The 23,216-nt window shown below is 47.6% G+C and overlaps 1 protein-coding gene across 1 annotated transcript in view; it reads left to right on the top strand.

The window, feature by feature from the left end:
* The first annotated feature begins 1,201 nt into the window (after positions 1-1,201).
* The window catches only part of LOC106644351 (roundabout homolog 2), a 535,313-nt gene continuing 513,298 nt past the window's right edge, over positions 1,202-23,216 (top strand). Inside the window, exon 1 of the mRNA XM_089598313.1 lies at positions 1,202-1,448. Within this exon, the coding sequence (XP_089454439.1) occupies positions 1,376-1,448 (73 nt within the window). The 5' untranslated portion in view covers positions 1,202-1,375. The remainder of the gene's footprint in view (positions 1,449-23,216) is intronic.

Raw genomic sequence — 23,216 nt, 5'->3', positions numbered from 1 at the left:
TCGTTCGTCAACGCGTGGCTCAATGTTACGCGCGTATTAATTGTAAAAGCGGCTTTCGTCAGGTTTTAATGCCTCTGCTAAATTATTTGAAACGGAAGTGTATACGAGCGTCTCCCTTGCACCGCAACGAATGCGAGACAGGTACAAATATCCCCTGATACACCCCCCCCCCCGAAAATGCTGTGTCGAACACACCTGGGCATTTCTCTGCGCATGCCACCGAGGGCAGAGCACGTAACACATGAACACTAGCAGTTCCGCCAGTTCCGTGTGGGATTGAAAAAAGGGCAGCCAATCAAGCACACGTATAGGTGAGCCTTGCACACATTTACCTACAATGGGATGTACGCCGACTTTTGTATATCCATACAATACACGGGGGTGCTGTGTAACTGCCGCCGGCACGATTGTTTGGTCTATGGTGTGTGTACCCCTACAGGGCAGCGGAAGAGCGGTGCGCGCGCCGAGCTATCGCGGAGCAAACCGAGCCGAGCCGAACCGGCGCGTGGCGCTAGCACGAGAACGACAGTGTCCGCTCCGGCAGTCGCGAGTTGGCCGCCGCGTTGTATGTTTTCTAGGGGGTGTTGTGCGTTCCATAGCGGCTTTTTTTACTTGTTTTGCGCTCTAATCGGTTAAGTGTTGTGGATGATCGAGAAACCATATGAATCGTTCAAACGTGAGGTGACTCGAAAGTCGTTAAAAACAAACGTATGTACCTAGTGTCGATTTTTAAGTGCTGGAAATCACAGTGATAAAGTGAGTGCAACTTGCACATTGCGCTTGTGAATTTTTTAATCTGTGCTGTTAACTGCCCGATATTTAGGCGGCAGACGTGAAAACAGTGATATCCCATAACTCGAGTGAAAACTCACGCTGGGAGAGTGTCCAAGCATTGATATAGTCATTGTGGAATCGTTTATTTTTTTTTTTTATTTATTTTTTTTTTCACAATTGTTTTTCTCAGTAAAGTATTTGCGTGAAAGCAGTGCTCTTTTGGTACCTCGAAAGAGTAAAAAAAGAAGCGCGACTTTGATAATCCATTGGCGAGCGATCGCCGCCGGCATGGTAAAGCTGGACCACCACTGCGTGCTGTCACTCTGCGCCGGCCGATCAAAACAACAAGCGCTGATTGCACACTCGTTGCACTAGTGCACTTTCTAGACCCAGCCACGCGAGATTATTTACAAAAACATCATCAGAGTGTCGTACAAACGGAGAAAAAAAGCATGCACAACCCAAAAAGTGCTAAACCTCCGAGCCACGAATGATGATGATGATAATAATGTGTGTTGTGTGCCGTGACTAAAAGTGCGATAAATGTGTTTTTACTGGTAGTGATAAGAATACGTTCCTCTTCAGGGATAATCCAAGGATAATGTCTGCGAAAATGGCCTGGCGTCGTCAGTTCGTGATCCTCCTGTTGGCAGTTTTCGCGTCCATCGTTCAAGGTAAGCCTCTCTTACCTTAGTGTTGTTTGTACTTTTTTTTTTTTCTTGCGTGCAATGTGCCGTGCTTATTTGAATTACGTCTCCCCACATCGACTGCAACAGGTCAGGTCGGCGTTGAATCAGCCATTGGTAATACGATTTGAGCAGCTGCCAGTGAATGTGTTCGGCATGCACACAACATTACGTGTGAAAGTTGGCGCTTCGTGTTTACGTTCCCGACGATACTCCGCGCGTATTGGTTATCCGGTAGATAGGCACCGTCACCATCTAAATGCTTTTCACACATGGATAAGAACATTTTTTGTTTTTGACTGTCACTTTTGGTTTGGGAGTACTCCGAATCATCAAAAATGTGGGAGTAAAGTAAATGGCGCGTAAATTCCCAAACCATTTGAAAGGGGAAAAAAAATAACAATAAAAAACGAATATTCAGCACCATAATCGTCATAACACACTTCAACATCAATAAAACTTTGAAAGTGAAGCGAAATAACAAAAGTATATTGATCTCCATCTGTAGTAAATTGACCGATCAGTCAATGTCTCCCACGTCTCTCCCCATCTTCCGTTAGCGATTGAAAACAACTCCGACAGTTGAATGCACCGAGAAGTGAAACAATATAGTACGCCGCGAATGTCGAAGGTGCACGTGACGAGTCCAACGGACGGACAAAAGAGTCCAAAGCTCACGGACGAGTGCATGAGTAGGCACGTGTATATTAGGATAAGCTCGAAAAGAAGGGCGCTCGAGTATAGTATAATGTGCCCATAAGTACTTACGATCGCGCCAACGAGCGCGCGCTTGCATGTAGATTCCGCGAAATTTCATCGCGCGGCTGCACCACATCGAGATCGCAGTCACGACAACGCCGGGACGACAACGAGTCTCGAGGGCCCGTGTAATGCGCGCTCTATGATCCGGGCCCGCTCTGTGAGAAATTTCCGGGAAGAACCGAGGGAACGGACCGAGACAGCCCGCCTGCGGAAAGGTGTTCGCTGCCCGCAAAGAGTCCCCCCACCCCCTTGGGGGAGACTCCAACGGGACGGGACTGCAGCGGGTAAAGAGGCTAGGGAGGACGGGAGAATTGTTTTTCCGGGCTCGCCGAGCAGAGCGCATATATATATTATCTTGTACTCTCTGCTCCGTTCTTCTCCGACGGGCACTTTCTCTCCTCCGGTCGCTCCGGTGGTGGCTCCGTATAGGTGTATACGCCCGCGCGGCCGTCGGCGTCGGCTCTATACACAGACTCGCGGTCGTTGAAGGGAGCCCCGGAGAAAATGGGACCTCCGAGATGTTAATTTCACGTCGACGAGCTTATTCGATTAGTGCACTACTTACGGTGGAAGAAATGAGAGGCTTTCGGGGTATTCTCGACGTCGAACGTCTTTTGCCTGCTGCGAAATTCCGTAGACAAACGATTCCAACTTTCAAACTCATATTATTTTTGTCCCTTATTGTAACAAAAGGCTTTCAAGTTGTCGGTCTCGACTCGCATATATGGTATAAAGAGGTATTTACCGCGAGCGTAGTTATACTTCGACGGTATAATTATACAAGTGATTGCCGGCACATAGAGCGCGCTTGACTCGAGAATTGAAAGAAATCAGCTGTACTATATTGTACTTATAGGGTATGGCTGTATGTTTTTGCAGTGGAAAAAATATTAATCGATGGACTGATTTTTATTTCGTGTTGGCCCACCATCATTTGAAATAACTAAAATAAAGAACAAATTTCGATTAGTACCGTACTTTTTATAAAAATAGTTTGATTTGTAACGTGTGTCTTTAAAACTGCTGTTGCTGCACCTTATTACAGCCCATGTTGAAAGATATATATTTTAAAAATGGAATGTATAACATATATTATAGCAATAGAAGTTGTATTTGTCAGTGGCGATGGATTTTCTACCTTAACTCGCGTGCCCCTTACAGATGAGTAGCGAGAAGCAAATGAGTTTGCGAGAACGGCAAGAAATCAAAGTTTAAACGGGGACGTGAACGTAGACGGTTTTTTTTTCTATTTTCATTCACAGTTCGGCCCACAATATACCCTGCTATTGTAAGAAGAGTTTTGGCGAGTACAGCTACAGCTTCGCATGGTTTAATTACCCAGAAAGGATCACGTGCGACGCGTCAGTTTCCTCCTCCGCTTTTATACCGAGTTAATTTCTTTCGCTGCGGCGAACAGACGGAGGTGAAAGCCCTTGCTAAAAGAGGGACGGGGGGGGGGTGGAGAGGTCCGAGCTAGGAAAGGAGAATCCGAGCCGGACGCAAAGGGATTAAGAGATTGCTTTTCCGGCGGGTCGGTAGTCCCGGGCTCGGGTGCACGCGGCGCGGCCGGGAGATTCGGTGCACCGCCGATCGAGACGTCACGCTAGATTAGCGTCGTTTGGTATCGAACTCGTCTAAAATTTATACACTCACTCTCCCGAGAAGGCAGACCAGTGGACGGATCCTCGGTCGTGCCCCGGAAAAGAAGGCCGATGGTGCTTAACTTCGTAGCTACTCGCCCGTCGAACCAGCCTTCGCCTCCTAACTCACTCTGATCCAAAGCTCCGCTTACTTCCTTCTTTTTTCCTCCCGTACTTATCTCTCCTTTTTCTTCCGCGTTGTGCGGCAAAACGAAGAAATTTCTGCTTCCGCAAGACGCCGGCCGTGTCCGTTCTCGTTAGCCGCGTCCTGCTTTTAATTGCGATTGAAGAGCTCTTTTTTATCGGGTCACTTTGTGCAACCGCGATTCATCTATATTCGGCACTATAGTTTGAGTTTTTTTTTTCTTCTTATTTTAATGCCCAGTAAAACAAAATTCCGATTCGAGACCACAAATTGTTGCTGGCACATATTCCAAGATTGCAGTGATTGTTCTGTTCTGCGGTACGGCAACAATTAGCGTCGATTGCTACCAGCGCCTACAGTGTTTACGGTAACTAATCATTAAATCGCCACCATTTCCCCGGTAATGACAGCCTTTCGCTCGACAAAGAGGAAACTAGTGATTTCCAACGCAATGCCCATTTGTGTGCAAAGTACGTCTTGCGACACCTACATCTGCCGGAGAGAGCGCGCACACTTGCTCATACCTGGGCTATACTCGCTGCAAACGTGTAACGAGACGGATCTCCCTCGGCAACCCCGATCGATCGCGGATCCGTTCAATAGTGCAGCCGTGCACATTCCGGTCTATAGCCCCCATAGTTCCAACGCGATGGAGTTAAATTTAGCAGTCGGCGCGAGTAAAAATAAGTGCAGAGGCGGGCAGGCATATACACAACGAGGACGGATAGTCGCGATGAAACGTAGGTGCAGGAGAGTTCATTTCCGCCACGAGAATAGAGGGCCGATCGATGCGAGGTGCCAGTAATACTAATACCAGCAGGGCGCCAGGAGGGGTTGGTTGGTGTTACACGATAACGCGTGTAACCCCACTCAAGTACACGGTCATCGAGTTCGGAGTTTACTTTCTGTCTCGATGTCCGTGTTTATAACGCAATGAGCGTCGCGTTGGAACGAGAGCGCGTTTAGCGTATTACTGCGGCGCTCCGCGTCCACCGAGCCTGCATGTATTTCTATTGCGTATTGCGTACGCATTGTGTATTGTAGGTGTACGAGGGGGCGGAGATGGAAGAGCCGAGCAGCACCGGCGGCACAGGTCAGCGGTATACATATGCTTATTACTTACACTCGAGGAATTATTAATTGAAATCTATAGCGGGTGACCCGGGCACGACCGCCCGCGCGCCGTTTTCATTCACAGGTGTGGGTGTGCTCGTCCGAGCGCCAGTCCCGCTAAAGATAGACTCTTTTTCCCGTGGACGGCGTGCTCGCCGACGGCAAACCGGCGTCCAGTGTGCGCATACACAATAATTCATGGGTGTAGGTACGCGTTTGCCATCACGTATATATGCCCGACCGGTGCTCCGCGGCCACCCTCGGCTCTGCACAGCGGAGGGACAGCCGATCCACTTTGCGCGAAAAAAACGACTACGCCCCCACCTTACCTTGCCCCCCCCTCTCTCTCTCTTCCTCTGCATAATCGATGTATGATACATTTGTGTCTACACTGCTCGCACATTGCACGCACGCGAGTGCCACATTTCCCCGTCAAACTCCGCTTCGAACTTTATCTCTGTTGTATTTTCTCCTCCGATGACTGTACGCAGGTGAGCACACTACCTTTAGGAATATGCTTTTTTTTTTTTTAACTGATATTCAAGTGCTTACTCGCAGTACCCGTACGCCTACGTGGCACTGGTTAACAATTCAAACATTCCAAGTGGCACATTTAGTTTAAACTTTTTATGGCTCAGGAACAATGTTCAACACGGGCTAAATTAATTTCCACCGTAAAGCATCATTTGAAGTGTGCGAGGGCGTTGAATAAGATCTTTGATGTGGAAACGATTTTTAGGTTCGATCGATTGCACCCTCATGAAAGTTAATTGGTACGTCGTCGTGGCCAATGCAATGTCGGTAATTACGTCGATTGTGTTTTTTTCATTGTATCGAGCTGGCCCTCCAAATGAAATCTTTTCTTCCTCGTGTGCTTCCTCGAGTGCCCCACTCGTCGTGCTATGCGGTCGATGAATTCAATTCAACCCTTTGAGGGGTTCAAGGGAACGGAAAACTGCTTCTAAAAGTAACTTTTCGTTCGATAAATTTGTTTACAAATTAATGCACCGCCGAGAAACCCCGACATTTCGTTTGATTGTGGAGCTGTCCCGACTCGGTTGGACCGGCACACCGGCTGTTTCCAAATTAAACACCGGGAGGGGTTCGAGTGGAATTTTCATAAAATCGCCCGGCGCTCGATAAAACTTTGTCTAGGCTTAATTGACCTACACAAATGTTTAGTCAATTCAGTACCAACTTTTACTTTGCGATGAAAAAAAAAGAAAAAAAAGAACCTCCCGGAAGCAATTTTCTCCAAAGGAGGAGGGCGCCGCGCGCACAGTCGCGGTCTTCGTATTTGCCGCGGTTCAAAAACTTGGGGGAAATAAGCAAAACGCCGATCCTAGACGGGAGGGAGGATGCGAGGAAACTTTGGCCGCGAGAAAAAGTTTCACGGCAAATCATACGTCTCCACGCGCACGCCGAGCGGAAAAGAGAGAGCGCAACGCATAGCCGGGACCGAGTAATTCCAGGCTCTCTATCGGACTCACGGGCTCGAAGAAAGAGGAGGAGCAGGGCGTCCCACAAGCAACGGAGCCCCGATCGCCGGGGATTCCGCGAAAATCGCCGATATCTCGACACGATCGCGCAAATATTATTGCCCCCTGAGTAAACAAGCTCGTGCTCGCAACCACCGGTGCCCATAAAAAGCGGAAGCGCTCGCGCGCCCCGCACGAGAAGACGCAACTCTGCCGTTGCGGTAGCAGCTTCTTCTTCTTCCCGGCCACAGCAACGGCTCCGGCGCGATAACAGTATAATTGATAGGTGCCGAGCAGCGCTGTACTTTTATCGCACAGCTCTCCGGCTGATGTATACGCCCAGCCACTCCTACTCCCGCGCGCGAGAGCAAAGTGCCTCTCGATCGAATCGTTAATTATTATCGAGCCTATTTTTGCCGGGCAGCTCCGTGCAGCTCGATTGCCTCTGCCCTCGCTTTCCCGTGTTTTTTTTTTTTTTTTTTTTTCGCCTCGGCGTCAGCCTCTCCTTCACCCCCGACCTCGCCCCCGACCGCGCGTTTACGGGCTCGTTAAGACCGTATCTTAATGGCTGTATCGACAAGTGCGAGAAACGGGAAATTATTTTCGCGGTGATTGACGGCAATTGTTCATTGTTTGCCGCGTTTTGAATTATGTATGCCGCGCGCAGTCCATCCACACCAGCACGCACAGTTGAAACAATGACGGACGCGCTCATCGGCTACTGTCCGCGTGATTTTTCAACGCCGAGCTCGGATAAAGCGTGTTATTCAATTAGACAGCTCCCCGCGTTGCGTCAGCGTCGCTTTCGTCGCCGTCATTCGTCATTGCGATTTCAGAATTAACAGCCCCGTATCTCCCCGGGGAGGAAAGTAGCGCTCGTCTGAATTGTTTCGCACCGCGTGGCTCCGCGCTTTGCGTTTTTCTCCCCTCATCAAAAACAGGCCCGACGTATACCTCGCGCGGTCAACCAGCTGCGTTCCATCAATAAAGCCCACCTATCGTGGAGAACAGTTGTGGTATCTCCCACGATTTCCAGGCTTTTTTTTTTTTTTTCAAGTCTAGACTCTGCTCCTCTGTTTCCAAGAGGAATGAATTTCTTATTCCTCTCGGGTGTCCCTAAAACGATCCTCGTGTCGCTCTGACAAAATGTACATTGCCGCGCTATTAGCGCAAGCGCCCGATTCGGAAAGGAACGGCAGAGCTGGAGATTGATTGCTCTTCAGCCGGAGCTTTCCTCGGAGCGATTCGTGTACTCCGTGAACCTCCCCACCTCGTGTGCGTCGAGGCCCCGGTTCCGAGAAACAAGCGTCTCGTGTGCACAGTGTCGTTCTCGGCTGCTTCGCGCAAGTGCGCTGTATATAGGTAAGTGCGCCGACAGTTTTTGCGCAAAACAAACTCGGCCCCGACGAGGCCGTTTTCGGTAGGGCCATCATAGCGCACAGCTCGGCCTCCCACGATGGACCGGCAACTCATTCGCCCCCCTGTTTACCCCTCCCCCGTAAGCGTGAGAGCAGCCTCGATGACCCACGGGAAGGAGTCGACCTCCGATAAATAAACACCGGAAAGGGAGGGAGGGAGAGAAACTCGAAAAATCCAAAGCTCGGGGCTCCTCGCGTGCCTCTCCCTCTTGCACCGGCCAACAACTTCTTCAAAGTCTGACAGCGGCGAGGAGCTCTCGGGGTTGACTTTTACGCGCTGGGCGATTTCACGGCACACACGTCCGCGTACGTGGCCGCGCATTCCGGAGCAGTTGGAAACTACTACTCGGAGAAAGGATTTCGTCTTTGTCATCGTCGGCCACGCTGGTGTATACACGTATACGTCTCTGCTTCACGTCAATCCGCGAACGAGGGGAATCGACACTTCCAATTTAAATATGTAAAATACAGCCGTATAACCTGCAACTCGCGCCTACATATGCACGTTGCACCTTGGCAGCGGGCGTCACACGCTTCACTCGTCAATTTCGCCTAGAGACGAAGCGAGACGTAAAATCTTGGCGGGCCCTCTCGAGACACCGATTGACCCCACATATACACTCACGATGTAGTTGTATGTCTTTGAAACGAATGGAGATTAACAGCGTACACCCACCAATCAATTGATGCCCCGTGATTATATGCGCCCATCCTCAACAAGTCGGGTATCGCGTTACGTTCCTGTGAAACGCGTAAGTGGTTAATTTTTAGCTGCTCGAGGAACCAGCGAGGAATACCGTGATTGTGTATATATAGGTACGCCGCGTAGCCGGTACTAATTATAGGGTTCGAGGAAATGTTGCTTCTGGGTGGATCGTATATATATATATATATATGCTAAAATCACATTGTTAGTTACCAAATTCTACTTTGGGACCCGAACGATAAGGAGATGAGCAACCAAAGTTCAAGAAAGACAGAGGAGTTGTGAAATAACAATATCTTCGTGAGATGAAATTCCTCGGTTTTACACGTGCCTTGTACTCGCATTGCGACGCATTCGTTGTCCGCACCGAGCGCACTATCAATTTAACTTATTTGTCTCGTTTTCCGGCCGCTTCCGATGCCGTGTACACAAGTATTATTAAACATGTATACCTATCGCGCCAACCCGCCTATGCCAAACACTCGGGCGGCCGATCGATGGGTTTTCCATCAACCAGAACACCACTGTATTTATACGCGCTTGATTACTGGATATTGATAGCAAAAGCCCGGCTCGCTTCACGCGAGTCTGCCGAAAAGTCAATCGTCCCTGTCATTCTTTCGCTTTTTTTTAATTATTATTATTATTATTTTTTTTTTTTTCATTCAGTGTGCACTCATAAGCTTAATTAAAAACGCCAATGCATACAACGCGTGACCGGAAAGATCGGCCAAAAAGTTGCCCGAAAATAAACAGACACCATCACCGTCCGCTACGCGGAAACTGCACGCGTTGTACATACATGTAGGTACTTGCATTATACGAATCTCGACGGATGAATAAACATGAGCACAACGATCGTCTACCCGCCACCAACGCCCCACCCGGTGTTAATTAATCGCACGCGACCGAGCGCGAGAGGATAAATATCTAAGCTGCGAGTATTATTAATATATATATATATATATATATATATATATATATATATATATATATATATATATATAATAACGTCGGTGTACCCACACGCACGCGTGGATGCATCTACGAGTTAATTAGAGGAGAGAAGCGGAGCGCTGCCTGCGTGCGGGTCTCGGAAAAATGCGCATTAATCCAATTTAAGAGCCGAGTTTATAGTTTCCGATCGGAGCCCCCACCCCCTGCCTTCTCTCGACTGCGTTAAATGAACTGCAAGACCACAAACACGGCGGTACATATTACCTACCTACTTAACGAGCAATGTATACACGTAAGTGCCAGTTGGCTCGGCGCACTCGAGTGCAACTGTTAATAACGTGCTAGGTCGGGGATAACAAGATCTACGTGGTACAGAAAGAAAGTAACGACTCTATAAGCACGCGAGGAGATGCCAAGTACCTATGGTGCCGGCGTTCAGTTCAGCTGCCAGACGGCTCGTCCATAGTCGGTGACCGTCAGCACCCCGTACATCGCTCTCTTCCTCGTGCTCGACTGATCGCGTGGTTTTTAACTACGCCGCTAAACAAAGTTGGGGTTCGGGAGGTCATTGTCCAATACCCTTTTTCGATTGAGAAAAATTAATTTTTCAAGTTGAATGAAATAAAACTGCTGAAATGTCTCCTGTGATGCGGCACACGGGGTGCGTCGACCATGTACGTCCGTGTAGGTCTGCATAAGCATACGTGGCGTGCAAGTAGGTACTACAGGCGTATATATACACGTAATGGGTTTTACAAAGATCGACTCGCACGAGTTGGCATTAATTAGCGAACGGAGCAATTAAGTCTTTGTTGGAGGGACCCCACGCCATACCCCACGTGAGCCCTCCCCCTCGCATGCACATCATGCATCTCTCGCGAGGTAGGGGATGAACTTTTTCGCGAATCAGAGATGAAGGGGGTGGGATGAATTTTCTCTCTCTCTCTCTCTCTCTCTCTCCGGGCCGCACGAGTATCTACGAGTTGTAAGTGCACCGTCGTCGTTGTAGCACGCGACTTTATTTGGCCCGCTGTATAGGACTGTATACCTGTCAGAGGTGCGCTTGACTAATGGTAATGGCTTGTGCCATTGAGTATAAGTCGCTGGAACTTTGCAGCGAAGAGCAATTTCTATTTGCTGGCCGCCCGCTCGAATGATACTTGGATCTCGGACTCAGCAACACGTAGCTCTGTGGCACCGGCGAGAAACTTTCCCGTCAACTCTGATGAGCTTTCTTTCTTCCGCGCGGGGCAAAAATTGTATCACCACAACCAAGAATCCCGCAATTCGGTTTGCGAAGGAAATTCCGATCCCAAAATAAATGTGCTAAGGAGGATGTTCTTACAATTTTTTTTTTCTCTACACAACTCCTCGTCAATTTTTACTTTCAACCGATGGATGCACTTTTTTCATCAATAATTACTCGTTATCCTTTGAAACAAGCACCAAAAGACTCTCGTGTGATTCATAGATTAGGTTCTAGTACGTGACTGGAAAAAAAAAAAAAAAAAAAAAAAAAAAAAAAAAAAAAAAAAAGAAAAGAAACCCAACAGGGTGTCATTCTTATACATGCTTACAGCTCGAGCTCATTCGAAACGTGAAATGATCAAACATTGTGATTCAAATGAGGAGTCTCTGTTTATGCTCATAAACAGCCGAGGAAGAGCGAGTCCCGCCTCGCGAGCCTTATATAATTTTTATCGAAATGATCGCGGGGCGACGAAAAGCACTTGTTGTAAACGAGGTGTCGCGCTGAGCGCATCCACTCTCGGAGTGCACGTATCGCTTGGCGGGGTGCTTAGGAGGGTCGCGCGCACGTATATCCAACACCCCCAAACATATACATAGAACGCAGTGTGTGCGTGCATGGATTAGGTGGGTATCGTGTACGTATATACATATATATATATATAGTTGCCGCACAGCCACAGAAACATGCACCAGGACACACCACTGCAGCTGTACGTGTGCACGTACAGCGGAGCAGCTGTTGTGGGCTCGCGCGAGCCTCCGCGACGTCTGGATATTGTCGCTCCTCTCCTCCTATAGCATCGACGCGTTGACAGCCAGCCTCGTTACGAGATTCCGTGAATGCTATATATATGCCTCTCTCGCCTTGCTGTGTATATACGGGTATACAGCCATGTTTAAATGCCTGTGTGCATATACACAACATACCGAAGCTTGGCTCTCGATCTGCTCGCGTAGACTGCAGAGTCTGTAGTCTGCTCCCTTCGATTCCGTCGTTTTTTAGCGCCTCCTGTCTATCTCCTTGTCTCTTCCGAAGCTCGTCACTCGCGATTCGTCAAGGGCCCGGGCGCAATCTCGGAGATGTCGAGCAACTTTTTCTAGACGCAACGATGCACACAACGAATTTTGGGAAATACCTATACTGTACGTATCACCGAAGGATTTCGTTTGCCAATTTTTTCGTTGCCTTTCTTGTGCCAGAAGTAAAAAAAAAAGGAGGAAAAAAACGACTACCGCTCATTACGCTGCTATCCGTTATGTATATCTATCAGAGCGTAACTACGTGATATAGGTACGCGTGTGTATATATATGCGATATGTATGCTTCTCATTTCCAGACCAGTTGTATTTCACTCCTTCCAGCGTGATTTACTTCGTCCATTACTTTTCTCCTTCGGCTCGATGTATCCATCGACTAAGTAACAAATCACCCTGAAAAGTGGAAATGGATTACATCCACGCAATCATTACGTTTTTCCCTCGCAATGTATAATTCAAACAAAATTGAGCAATAAGACATTACGAGGCCAAGAAGTATAATTTAATATGTAGTATTCATTCGAGGAAAAGGTGTATATGTATATACATGTAATATTATAAAGATATCCACACGGTTATTGAGCAGCAGAGCCGCAACGCAGCAGTATGTATGACAATCGATAGTCCCCCTCCGTAGTGGGAAGAGAGTCATTTCTTTGAAAATTGATTTTGAAATTGTAAATATGCAAGTAGGCGCGAGTAGGCGCATATAGATGTATACACCTATACATGCTATACGAGCCAAGCGCCCCGCACTTATCGCCGCCCGTTTCATCATACTCGGCGCGAGGGCGCGTTTGTTACAACCAACCTCCTTTATATATATATCTACTCACACGTGTAGCAGCAGCGCCAATGAGTCAGAGCTACATGTGTACATATACAGGGGAAAAAGGGTACCTCCAAGAGGTTCGACGGGATATAAAATTTTTCGGCTCCCGATCGCAAAGGACGATTATAGTTACCCGTAGGAGGTGTACTACGCGATATTTGTACATGTTATACAGTATACAATTCGGTGCCTCGCTGCCCCCCGTGACCACGAACCTATACACGAACGCCGCGCGCCGACCTCTCGAGGGGCCGCACCGTGGAGATATCTCACTTTGATTTAGCCGGGCGACAAAATATTCCCCGAAACCAACAACGTGCCCACACGTAACGCGCGCATAAATCCACCGCACGCCGGACAAGTTGAAACTCAACCGATCGCTCCCCCCCGCTAGCCGTTTCTGCGCCGCATGTATAGATATCGCGCCTGGATAGCCGTAGAAAAATCAGGAAGTCGAAGGATGGAAAAAAAAAACCCCCTCAATCGCGGAGTGCTGCAGCGAAAATAGATGTATAATATAAGGTATACATATCGTACGTTTAGAACCGTCGATAGAGATCAGGGAAAATTGGGCCGCAGGGATGTGCTGCACGTGCAACAAAACGTATATACATACAAGTGCACATGATACATCGTAATACGACGCTCGAGCATGGTATAGAGCGCAGGTACCTGTACACAATACATACCGCCGTGGAATGCATAACCATATCGTATAACCATTATATACGAAAGGGACGCGTGGAGTCGCGTGCCGTTACGTAACGACGAATAGAATAACTGAGCGAGTGCACGGCGCCTCGAGGGCGTTCTCCTCCCTGCTTATCGTCGTCCCTCTCGGGGAAAAACATTTACCGCGGCGTCCCATATATACGTATCATGCCCAAGCCATCGCGTCGTCGTTTCCGCGTCCCCCTCGCAGGTAGGTGCCCACGGTAAGTGCCCATCATACAAGTACTGGATGTAATGTACCTACACGTGCGTGTATATAATATATGCAGTAGGTATATATAAGGGGACACGAAGAAGCAGTGCACGCCGTGGGGGAGGGGGTCGGCGATCGGGGCCAGAGGACGAGGCTGTACGTGCAGCATAGTGGTGAGAGAGCGCGGGGCACACAATGTAATGTACCTACACGTGGGGCCTCCTTGGAAAAGTGGATGTGTATTATATCGAGGGGAGGCCGCTGGTCACGAGTCGACGGCCGCGGTGGCGGTGCGCTGGACCCGCGGGATTTATCGTACCGATCGATCCATCGGGACCGCTTCGCTCGCCATTAACCCCGTAATCGTCGAAGCGCCGTCCTCCCTCCCGCGCTCTTTTTTGCATACGGTATACATATATAGGTGGGCATGCCCTCTTTCTCCCTTCCGTGTGTGGCTCTCGCGTCCCTCACGTGTGCTTCGCTCCAGTGGACAGCTCCAACGGCCTCTGTGGCTCTCCCATTCCCTGTTTTTTTTTTCTTTTTGTCCATCATATGCACTGCTCACACACGTACACACAGGGAAATTGCGCGAGCCGACTCTTTTGGGACCTCGAGCGCATGGCTCTTTTCCTCTCCCTCCCTCCCTCCCTGCCTCGAAATGAATATGTACGCCCGCGCGTGAGTGCGCCTCGAGTGCGCGGTCGAGCCGCACAGGCGGTGGTGGTGCACTCGAAAAGCGACCTCGTTATTGCGCCCCCCTCTCCCCCTGCTCCCCCTATTTGCATCTCCCACTCGGTCGCTCCATTCGCTTTTTTTTCCAGTTTTCAGTTTTCAATTTTTTTTTTCCCTCCTCCTTCTTCTCCCCTGCGAATCGATTGGCCACAATGGACTGCAACTATTGGGTTATTTATGCCTCGTCACGCAGCCCGATCCCTCGATCGCTCGATGCATTAAAGTCGCACGCAACCGCTCACTGTGCGGCTGCACGCAAAAAAGTTTGGCGATTATTAATCGATAAGTATACGTCGTATCGGTGGTGCCTGCTCTCTCGTAATACATACGCATATAGACACCAGCCATGGACGGGCAGACGGTGCGCGATAAATTTTCAAGTAGGTCTACAGGGTATACATTACGTACACGCCAGAATGAGCATCCCTAATATTCAATTCACTCCACATATAGCTTCTCCTCGTCGTCGTCGTCGTCGCCGTCATCTATTTTTACCGCTGAACTTTCCCAGCGCACGTATCTGTATAATACATAAGTACATCCACACACGCGGACGTTGCACCAACTTTGTGCATGACAGTTCCATAAATATAATAAATTGAATGCGTGACGAGGCCACGGAGCGTATTTTTGCGGCTGTGAAAAATTCATACCTGTGCATATACTTGGCAAACTCATGATTAATGATTCAACGTTTTCCCAATGCGACTGATCAGTTTTGCGGAAATCGCGTATAATTGGCACACGATTCATCACCGCACGGGCTCTTACTTTACGAGTGCGTATATAGTAAGAAAAAACGTCGGCTTGTATGAAATGTACGTGTGTGTCGTGGGTGAGCATAAAACGCAGATCCGACGCAGACCCGCACGGGAAGGAGCGAAAACAAGAGACGCCGCCAAGGGTCGACAAATCCGTCGAGCACCCATTAAACAAACATCATTAGGCGCGAGCAAGAGGGGAGAGGAGGAGGGGGGGTCGCAAAGTAACATCGGCAGCCGACCGGGGACCCTCTCTATTTGTGCCCCGGGATTGACCCCGTCTGCGTCGCCTCTTTTTGGCCCTCGATCGGCCCTTTGCTCCTCGTGGCGGTGTTTAGCTGCAGATGCCGCACTTTTTTTGCCCAAGCACATTCTCGCCTTGCCGAGGGTTGTATACAGCTTCTCTTCCTCCTCTCTCGCCTTCTTCTTCTTTTTCTTCTTCGTCTTTGTTCCCGTCATCGTCGTCGTCTCAATCTTTACGTCTTAGGCGCGAAAAGCCCTTGACTCATTGAGCTCACGACGCCTCATCCATACAGATATTTTAAGGCTGTGTATACACCCTTGCAGTTTTAAAAACTGACGCACGACGAGATTCCTCTCTTACAGCTACTGCCGCACAGTGCGGCCAATTCCGAAAAAGCTGGCAAAAAGTAGAAAAAAAAAAAAAAAGTATCTAGTTAGGAGTTTTTTTCTGTTGAGTTGGCTTTAGTATACCCGTAATGTTTACCCGTAAGGGTCGTGAAATACTCATAAATTCATCGATTTCTGTTTACCTGCGTTTAAAGTTGTATAGAAACTGTAATTTGAAAATAATTTTAATCTGATAAAATAGAATCAACTTCTGAATATCAGTAGAATAAGAAAAAAAATTTATCAAATAATATTTTTACAAGTGCAGTAAAATAGTGAAACGGCAATTATTATTAATTTTTATTATCTGAAATTGTTCGGTTACGACATATTACTATGAAAAAAATTTATTTCACCACGTTGTTCCACCATAAAACTTTTTTTTTAGTTGTACGTAAATGTGGAATACACATACATTTATACGAACACAAACACACATATTTTCTCAAGTACTGTTGTGTATAAATATATCGATAAAGATGGGAAGGTAGTTACTTAATTGTTAAATCTGTTGCTGATCAATTCTTATATATTGGTATGTCATCGTTACATGCATGGATTCGATTACAAAATTGATGTACAAAAATGGCAAGCTCGAAGTAGCGAAAAAAAACCCAATAAAAAAAAAAAAAGTATCCAAGACGATTTTAAAAGTGAATTAGGATTGATTGTTGACATGACTAAGCCTGAGTATGGCACGTTTAATGACTGTAACACTACTCGGCAATTTTTTGAAAAACGTAGTTGCTGCAATCACAACTTGACTTGACATAAATTTGATTCACCGATTTTATGTGACATTACGAGGTATATCATCAGGGTATAATATTAATACTAAAAACTTTCAGCAGTATAATTTATATATACTGCTAAAAAATTCGTAGAGCTATGCAAGTGATTCTGTATGCGCACGACAGGTCATAAGCTCTTAATACATGGAACTGATATAATTTTTCACTCGCTATTACCGATAAGACACATGTCTGAAGATGCCCAGGAATCGTGCAAGAATTATTTTAAAAAATTTAGAGAGGATTGTGCACGAAAATGTTCACGGACCAAAACAATGCAGAAAATTGTTTTATGATTTTTGGTTTCATCAGATTCAGATACATCAAGTTGTCGACAATTACCTGCTAAAAAGCTGAGATCGCTATCAAGCGAGGTTGAGGATTTGTAGTTACCCCGAGATGTGACAGTGAAAAATAATCTAATGGACTTACAGAGCGATATATTTCCAGTTCAGACTTTTCATCAGAAGACATTGATGCGTCATTGAATTTGTCGTCTGACGAGGAAACAAATTAACAGTTATTCACTTATACTCGTAATCAGCAACCCCAAAAATCCCCTGGTCATGATTTGGAATACATTACTTGAATTTTCGACATTTGAGCAGCTTTTTCGGAATCAGTCGCACCGAGTGTCGCGCGAGCTTGACTTTTGCGCGCGTGTGCGTATATGTGACCAGTAGTATACATAGATGTGGGAGTTTTGAAACTCGGGAGATGGTGTCGCAGGCAGCAGCTCCACAGCGAGACGTCAAAGGGATCGACAGACGGGTCAAGCCCGGAGAGACAAAGTTCCGCGAGAGAATACGATGAAACATTGGCGAGGACGGTTATAGTTGTTGTTGTTGTTGTCGTCGGTTCGTGCACCTCGGTCGTCGTCGCTGTATGTCCCCGCGCTCCCTGTGCTCCGATGCTACCGTTGCTCCCGATGATCACGGTGCCAAGATTTTACGAACAATCCCAGTGCTGCTGACAATCGCGGATCTCCGGCTGAGCTATACTTTTTTTGTTTCCTTTTCCCAGATGTTTTAAACTTCCCGTACCCCTCCGGGCTCGCTTGTTTTCTCGTTTTTTCACACAGAACTTCGATACTTTTTCCAGTCCGCGCTTGGGATATGAAAAATTTAATCAATCCCGATGTTGATATTTCAGGGATACCACTATAAATAGTGATTAATTCCCGGTGTGACTTTTGTAGGTGATTTTATTTTCGTCGTCACTTTACGATCGACTCGTACATCGATCGGTGTTACACTTACATGGCACATCGTCGGGAACGATAAATTTGGGTGATGACATGATCAATGGCGTTATCGTTCATAATAACATGACAGCAAACATTACATTACCATCAATTCCGAGCGGTGATTTTATCCGTGCAGTTGGGTATGGGTTTAATAATTCAATGAAAGGCTATACGTCCATTCATCAATTCGTGTGATCAATCATCGTTTTGCTTGCATTTTTCGAATCACGATATTGTCCGCTCTAGAATTTCCTCGACCAACGTCACCGGAGGAGTCCAAAAATACATGCCCACACGCGCCACATCAATTTTATTATAGCTGCGTCGGAATCGAAATAATTCATACTACGTTTCCAACATTTTTATACATCATTTTGTTGTTTGAAACCCTATGTATTTTTTTCGTTGCCATAAACTATTTCACTACAGAGTACCTCGTGATTTTACATTAATCGTCCTCTTTCGATAAATAAAACAAACTTTAAATCCAAAAACCTATACACTATGTGCATTTATGTACGTATGTATATACGTATGAATGTAGATGTGTTTTCATGCAATCCGCAGACTGGGTCAAGAAAGTGGTACCTCTGAAAATGAGCCCACATCCAATGGGTGTAAAGTCACTCTTACGCTTGCACTGCTTTATGGTTTTAAATCCAGCACGTTTGATCAAAGGAAAAAATTTTCAGAGCTATATTTACAGCCGGGAAAAGAATTTTAGATGTCATTAAAACGCAAGCTCATGCCATTCGTGGTCTAACTGGCAAAAAAACGAATTAGAAATAGTCAAAGGGACTTTTTGTAGTTTTTTATGTTGATTCGTACGTCTAAGACTACCATATGTTGTGTATCATCAAAAAATAGTTTTTTTTTTGCGAATTAATCGTTTGCCTCGTTAAATGGACACACCTCGAAATTCACGATACCCAATGTGGCAATAACCCTCTGCGAAGTCCAAACGGAGAAGCTCACAAGTGGCCAAGTCAAAACATCAGAAGCCTCGAACGGAGGAGGAGAGCACGTGAGCTTTACTGTCACACGTACCGACACAGGTATACCTGTAAGGTCTGCCGTCCACCCATGCAAGTATTATATGCTCCATCCATCCGTGTAGGCACAGAGAGACGGACACCAACCTGCGCTACCATGAACCTAAAAAATGGTCATAAAAATTATGATAGCCATAGTTTCTCGTGCGCTGAGAGCTTGCAAGTTGAAAATTGAAATCCAAATACAAGCTTGCACTCGCAGCAAACAGTCAAACAAACAGCCGGGGCAACGAGCGACTGCTTTGAGCAAAGACTACTCCACCTACGTAGCCGAGGTACGACTTTGGTACCTGCTCACCACCCTCCCCCCCCGGAGGGAGCGGAGAGAGAGAGAGGTACCAGGAGCACCTATGTAGATGGCTGCACGCTGGTTTGACGGCAAATATTTGCCAAAGACCGCGGACTGGTGGTCGGAGCGCGCCGATCCGCCCCGGAGACTCGGTTGCTGGCTTGCTCCTGCGTGCGCTCCCACATCGGCCGCACAGCAGCTCTCTATCTCTCTCTCTCTGTGCGCGCGTGTGTGTACTCTTTTCGTGACACACCGCGCTTCGGCATGCGTGGCCAGACGTCGTCGTCGTGGTCTTTTCTTTTTTCTCTCCTTTTTCTTCCTCCGCTCGCACCCTCCACTCCACTCGGCTTGGTTATACGTGTACCTCTTGGTACCGAATAATATCCCACCACTGCCCATACCCCGCTGTATATACCAACTACCTACTCTTCTTGCGCCCATCACCTATACCAGCGCCAGGCTGTTTGCTTTGATAATACACAAGATCCGCCTGGCCGGAATTATTAATGCGTCAGCGCGCCCGACCGCTCATGAGCCTCGTCGCCGTCTCCCTCCTCTCGAGTCTCATATTGTGTGTACACACTCTCTCTCTAGTCTAGCTGCGGCAGACGAGAGCATCACCAGCAGCTATATACCTCATATACCATACGCACCACCACTCACTTTTTCCTTCTTTTCTCTTTCGCCTCGTCCTCTCTTTCTGTACCCCCCTACCACCCCACCCCCCCCCAGTTTTGTGTTGGCGTTGGACTTAACTCTGAGCGCGTCGCGCGCAACAGCCACTCGCGTATATATATGTACGCACGGGAGGATGAGGCCCGCGAGCTGGCTTTTAACGCCACTGGAATATTTATTGGCTCGCGTCTGGAGAGAGCCCGCGGTGTAAAAATAGAAGAAAATCTTATTCTTCTTCTTGAATTTTATAAATTATCGTAGCTGCTTACTCGCGCGACGTCTCCACTGGGAAAAATCACTCAGCATCAGTGGCAGACTAAGAGGTAGCGGGGGGGATTTTTTTTTTTTTTTTTTTTTTTTTTCATCCCCGCGCTAACCATCTCCGTGAGGTGAATAAATCCTAGGTACTTGTGTGTATAGTACACCGTGCAAACTTGGAAATCAAATTTACGCGCATTTGGGCATCCAAATCAAGCGGTTGCGAGTAAATTAAGGTGTTATGTATGGACAAATCAAACGTGACGAAAGATAAATAAATGAAAACATTGATCTACGCATCGTGTGTACTTATACGATTGAATGTACATGTACAAGAGACACGTCGGAAATTGCACACGTTTGACGGAACGCGAGAAATTGCAAGGAAATTTCATTGGCGGATAAATCGTGCATAAAAGCTGCAAGTACAGCGGAGCGGGGTAGTGTGTGCTCGCCGGGGTTGGAGGGGGGACGGGGGGGGTGGCTCGAGTATACGCGAGCTCGAGTTCAAACATCGCTCGCTCGTGACTCGTTTTCTCCAAGTTTACAGCCAACGCTCGAGCCCTACCCCCCCCCCTTTGCTCTCCTGTACTCGCTTGCTCTCCACCCTTGCACCGATTCAAGCGGCAGTCGAATCGTCCGCGACTCCGATGGAGAGGCTCCTCTCCCAGCTTTGCAAACTCTCTTTTTCGGTTTTGCATCGAAGGCGAGTGAGCAAACAAGCGCTACTGCAGGTCTTTGCTCCCCACCTGTCGCGCTTGTGTGTGTGTTGGTGTGTGTGTGTGTGTGTGTGTGTACGTCGCAAAACTCGCGGGGAAACTGCGTGCGTGCATCAGCAGCAGCACGACAAACTTTTGCTCCGACGCCGCGCGTTTTCTGAGCCGATTATTGCTCCCTTGCTCGCTACGTACACCTACGGGGCACAAAACCGCGCTAACGTATATGCATGTATACCCTCCTCCACCGCCCACTCACTCGCGCTTTTTCGATTTTTTTCTGCTTCATTTTTTTTTTTTTTTTTTTTTTTTTTTTTTCTTTTTTTTTTTTTTTGTTGGAACTTTGTTAATTTACCCCTACGGTCGTTCCTCACCTAAAGGGAGCCACGGGATCCAACCTTCAAAGCAGTTCTCTCCTTTACTACCCACTTCCATTGCTAATGCTCCAGGTACGGCGGCAATTACTTTTACAGCTGCTGCTTTTCTTTTTCCACAAGCGCGCACGACTTATCTTACAAATTGATATTTAATTTCTTTGCTGCTGCACGCTCTGGTTTTCCAGATATGAACTATTTCGGAGGAAGAGAGAAAGATCACAGTGCACTGTAATTATTACGCCCACTGGTATTAAACGCACATTTGTATCGAGATACCCGCAACGTAATGTTACATCGGTATGCTTGGTCCTGGGGAAGGACAACGGTGTACACGCGAGAACTTCTTTTGAAAAGAGAGGCTTGCGTGCACCACGAGGAAACTTTTGTTCGGCGATGCGAATCACTTTTGCCTCAACGGACCGGGCTACAGGGGGTGCAATGAGTGCGATACTCGCACAAATGGGAAGAAGAACAAAAGTTCCGGAGAAAATGGGCTCTCGCTTCCACTCGTTTTTTTTTTTTATTTCCTCGGCGAAAAAGAGATCTCTCTTTTCCGCACGGCTTAGGAACGCCAGGAGTGAGGGGCGGGGGAAGTAGTGCATCAAGAGGGAGGCGAAGGCAAGGGAAAAAAATGGAAAGACGAAAGAAAGAGGTGCCTGCGAGCAGATAGCGCTCGCTGCATCGCGTGGCACGCGGTACTTACTCTCGCGCCGAGAGAGTTACTCTTAGTTGGCCTACTTTGGGGGCCCAGAGAGAGAGAGAAAAAGAAGAAGATAGCCCATTAAGTTACTTGGCAAGGCTGCACCAGGCGAGAAAAATCGCTACCGCGCACCTCGAAATTCTAATTTTCTACCTTCCTTTTGTACACCTCGATACAGATATAACGCTGGGGTGTATGTATAAACACCTAAGCTGGAGGCACTACCACCAGCAACTGCAAGGATTTGCACAAATTAAGCAAAAGTCAGATTTTCTCTTGTTTTCGTCTGATTCTCCTACCTCAAGAATTTTCACATTTGGACGTTCACTGCGTGGGAGAAAAATAGCGTCCGCCACCGATGCGCATCCAGCCAGGGCCATCACAAAGGTCCCTCGGGCTCTGTTGTTCCGCGAGCGCCCTGCTCGGGAGCGGTGATTGCCCCCGAGGAGATGCGCACCAGTGACGAAAAAAACCGTTTCGGCACAGTTGGCCTTTGCACAAGGTAATTCCAGTTGAACTTTGCCCAGAGCGTGCCGGCAAACACGAAAATTTGATCAAACAAAATTTACATGACGGGCCTTCGCTTCGGGAGGCAACGATTTGAAGGGTCCAAAAGGTATAGGTTGGTACACGTCTACACAACACGCACATGGCGTTGCGTAACGCAGACAGACAAATTTCTCATGTTTTCGAATAAACAAACACTATTAGGGAGATGGTGTATATACTTGCAGCGTCCAAGTGTTACTTTGATGTACAGCCGACGGAAAACAGAAAATCGTTTGAGCGCATCTTATTAAATTTCAGAAACAAAACAGTAAAAAAACACGTTTTGCCGACCGAAACGTCCCGGTACGGGCGAAAGGCGATGTAAGCATGCGGAGGGTATAATATAATAACAACGCGGACTGTTGCCATACATAATAATATGTATACACACACGCGTCAAACGGTCAAAGTATAAGCAGCAACGCCCGCAGCTGTGCAGCCTCTCCGCGTGAAATGGCTCGGAGCGCAGTTTTCGGCCTTTCGTAAGCAACAGATGGGTAATACCCATACGCACGGAGCTCGGGAAGAGGAAAACGAGGGGTCCCAACTTCGGAGGGTCCAGTGCTCAATTTGGCGCTATTATAAAGATACGCGCACGTCGTCATCGACGTTACCTATACATGTGTATGTGCACGCACTAGGTGTACGTTTCAAAGAGCCACGAGCCGGCCTCTCACCTCGGACGGCACGCGGCGGGGCCTGTGATTAGCAGCAC

The sequence above is a fragment of the Copidosoma floridanum genome, unplaced genomic scaffold (genome assembly GCF_036245765.1).
Source record: "Copidosoma floridanum isolate Cflo_tuat_1 unplaced genomic scaffold, Cflo_Japanese_pri ptg000006l, whole genome shotgun sequence".
Classification (NCBI taxonomy): Eukaryota; Metazoa; Arthropoda; class Insecta; order Hymenoptera; family Encyrtidae; genus Copidosoma; species Copidosoma floridanum.
Note: the sequence above shows the minus strand (reverse complement) of the source record. Positions and strands in the feature narration are given on the sequence as shown.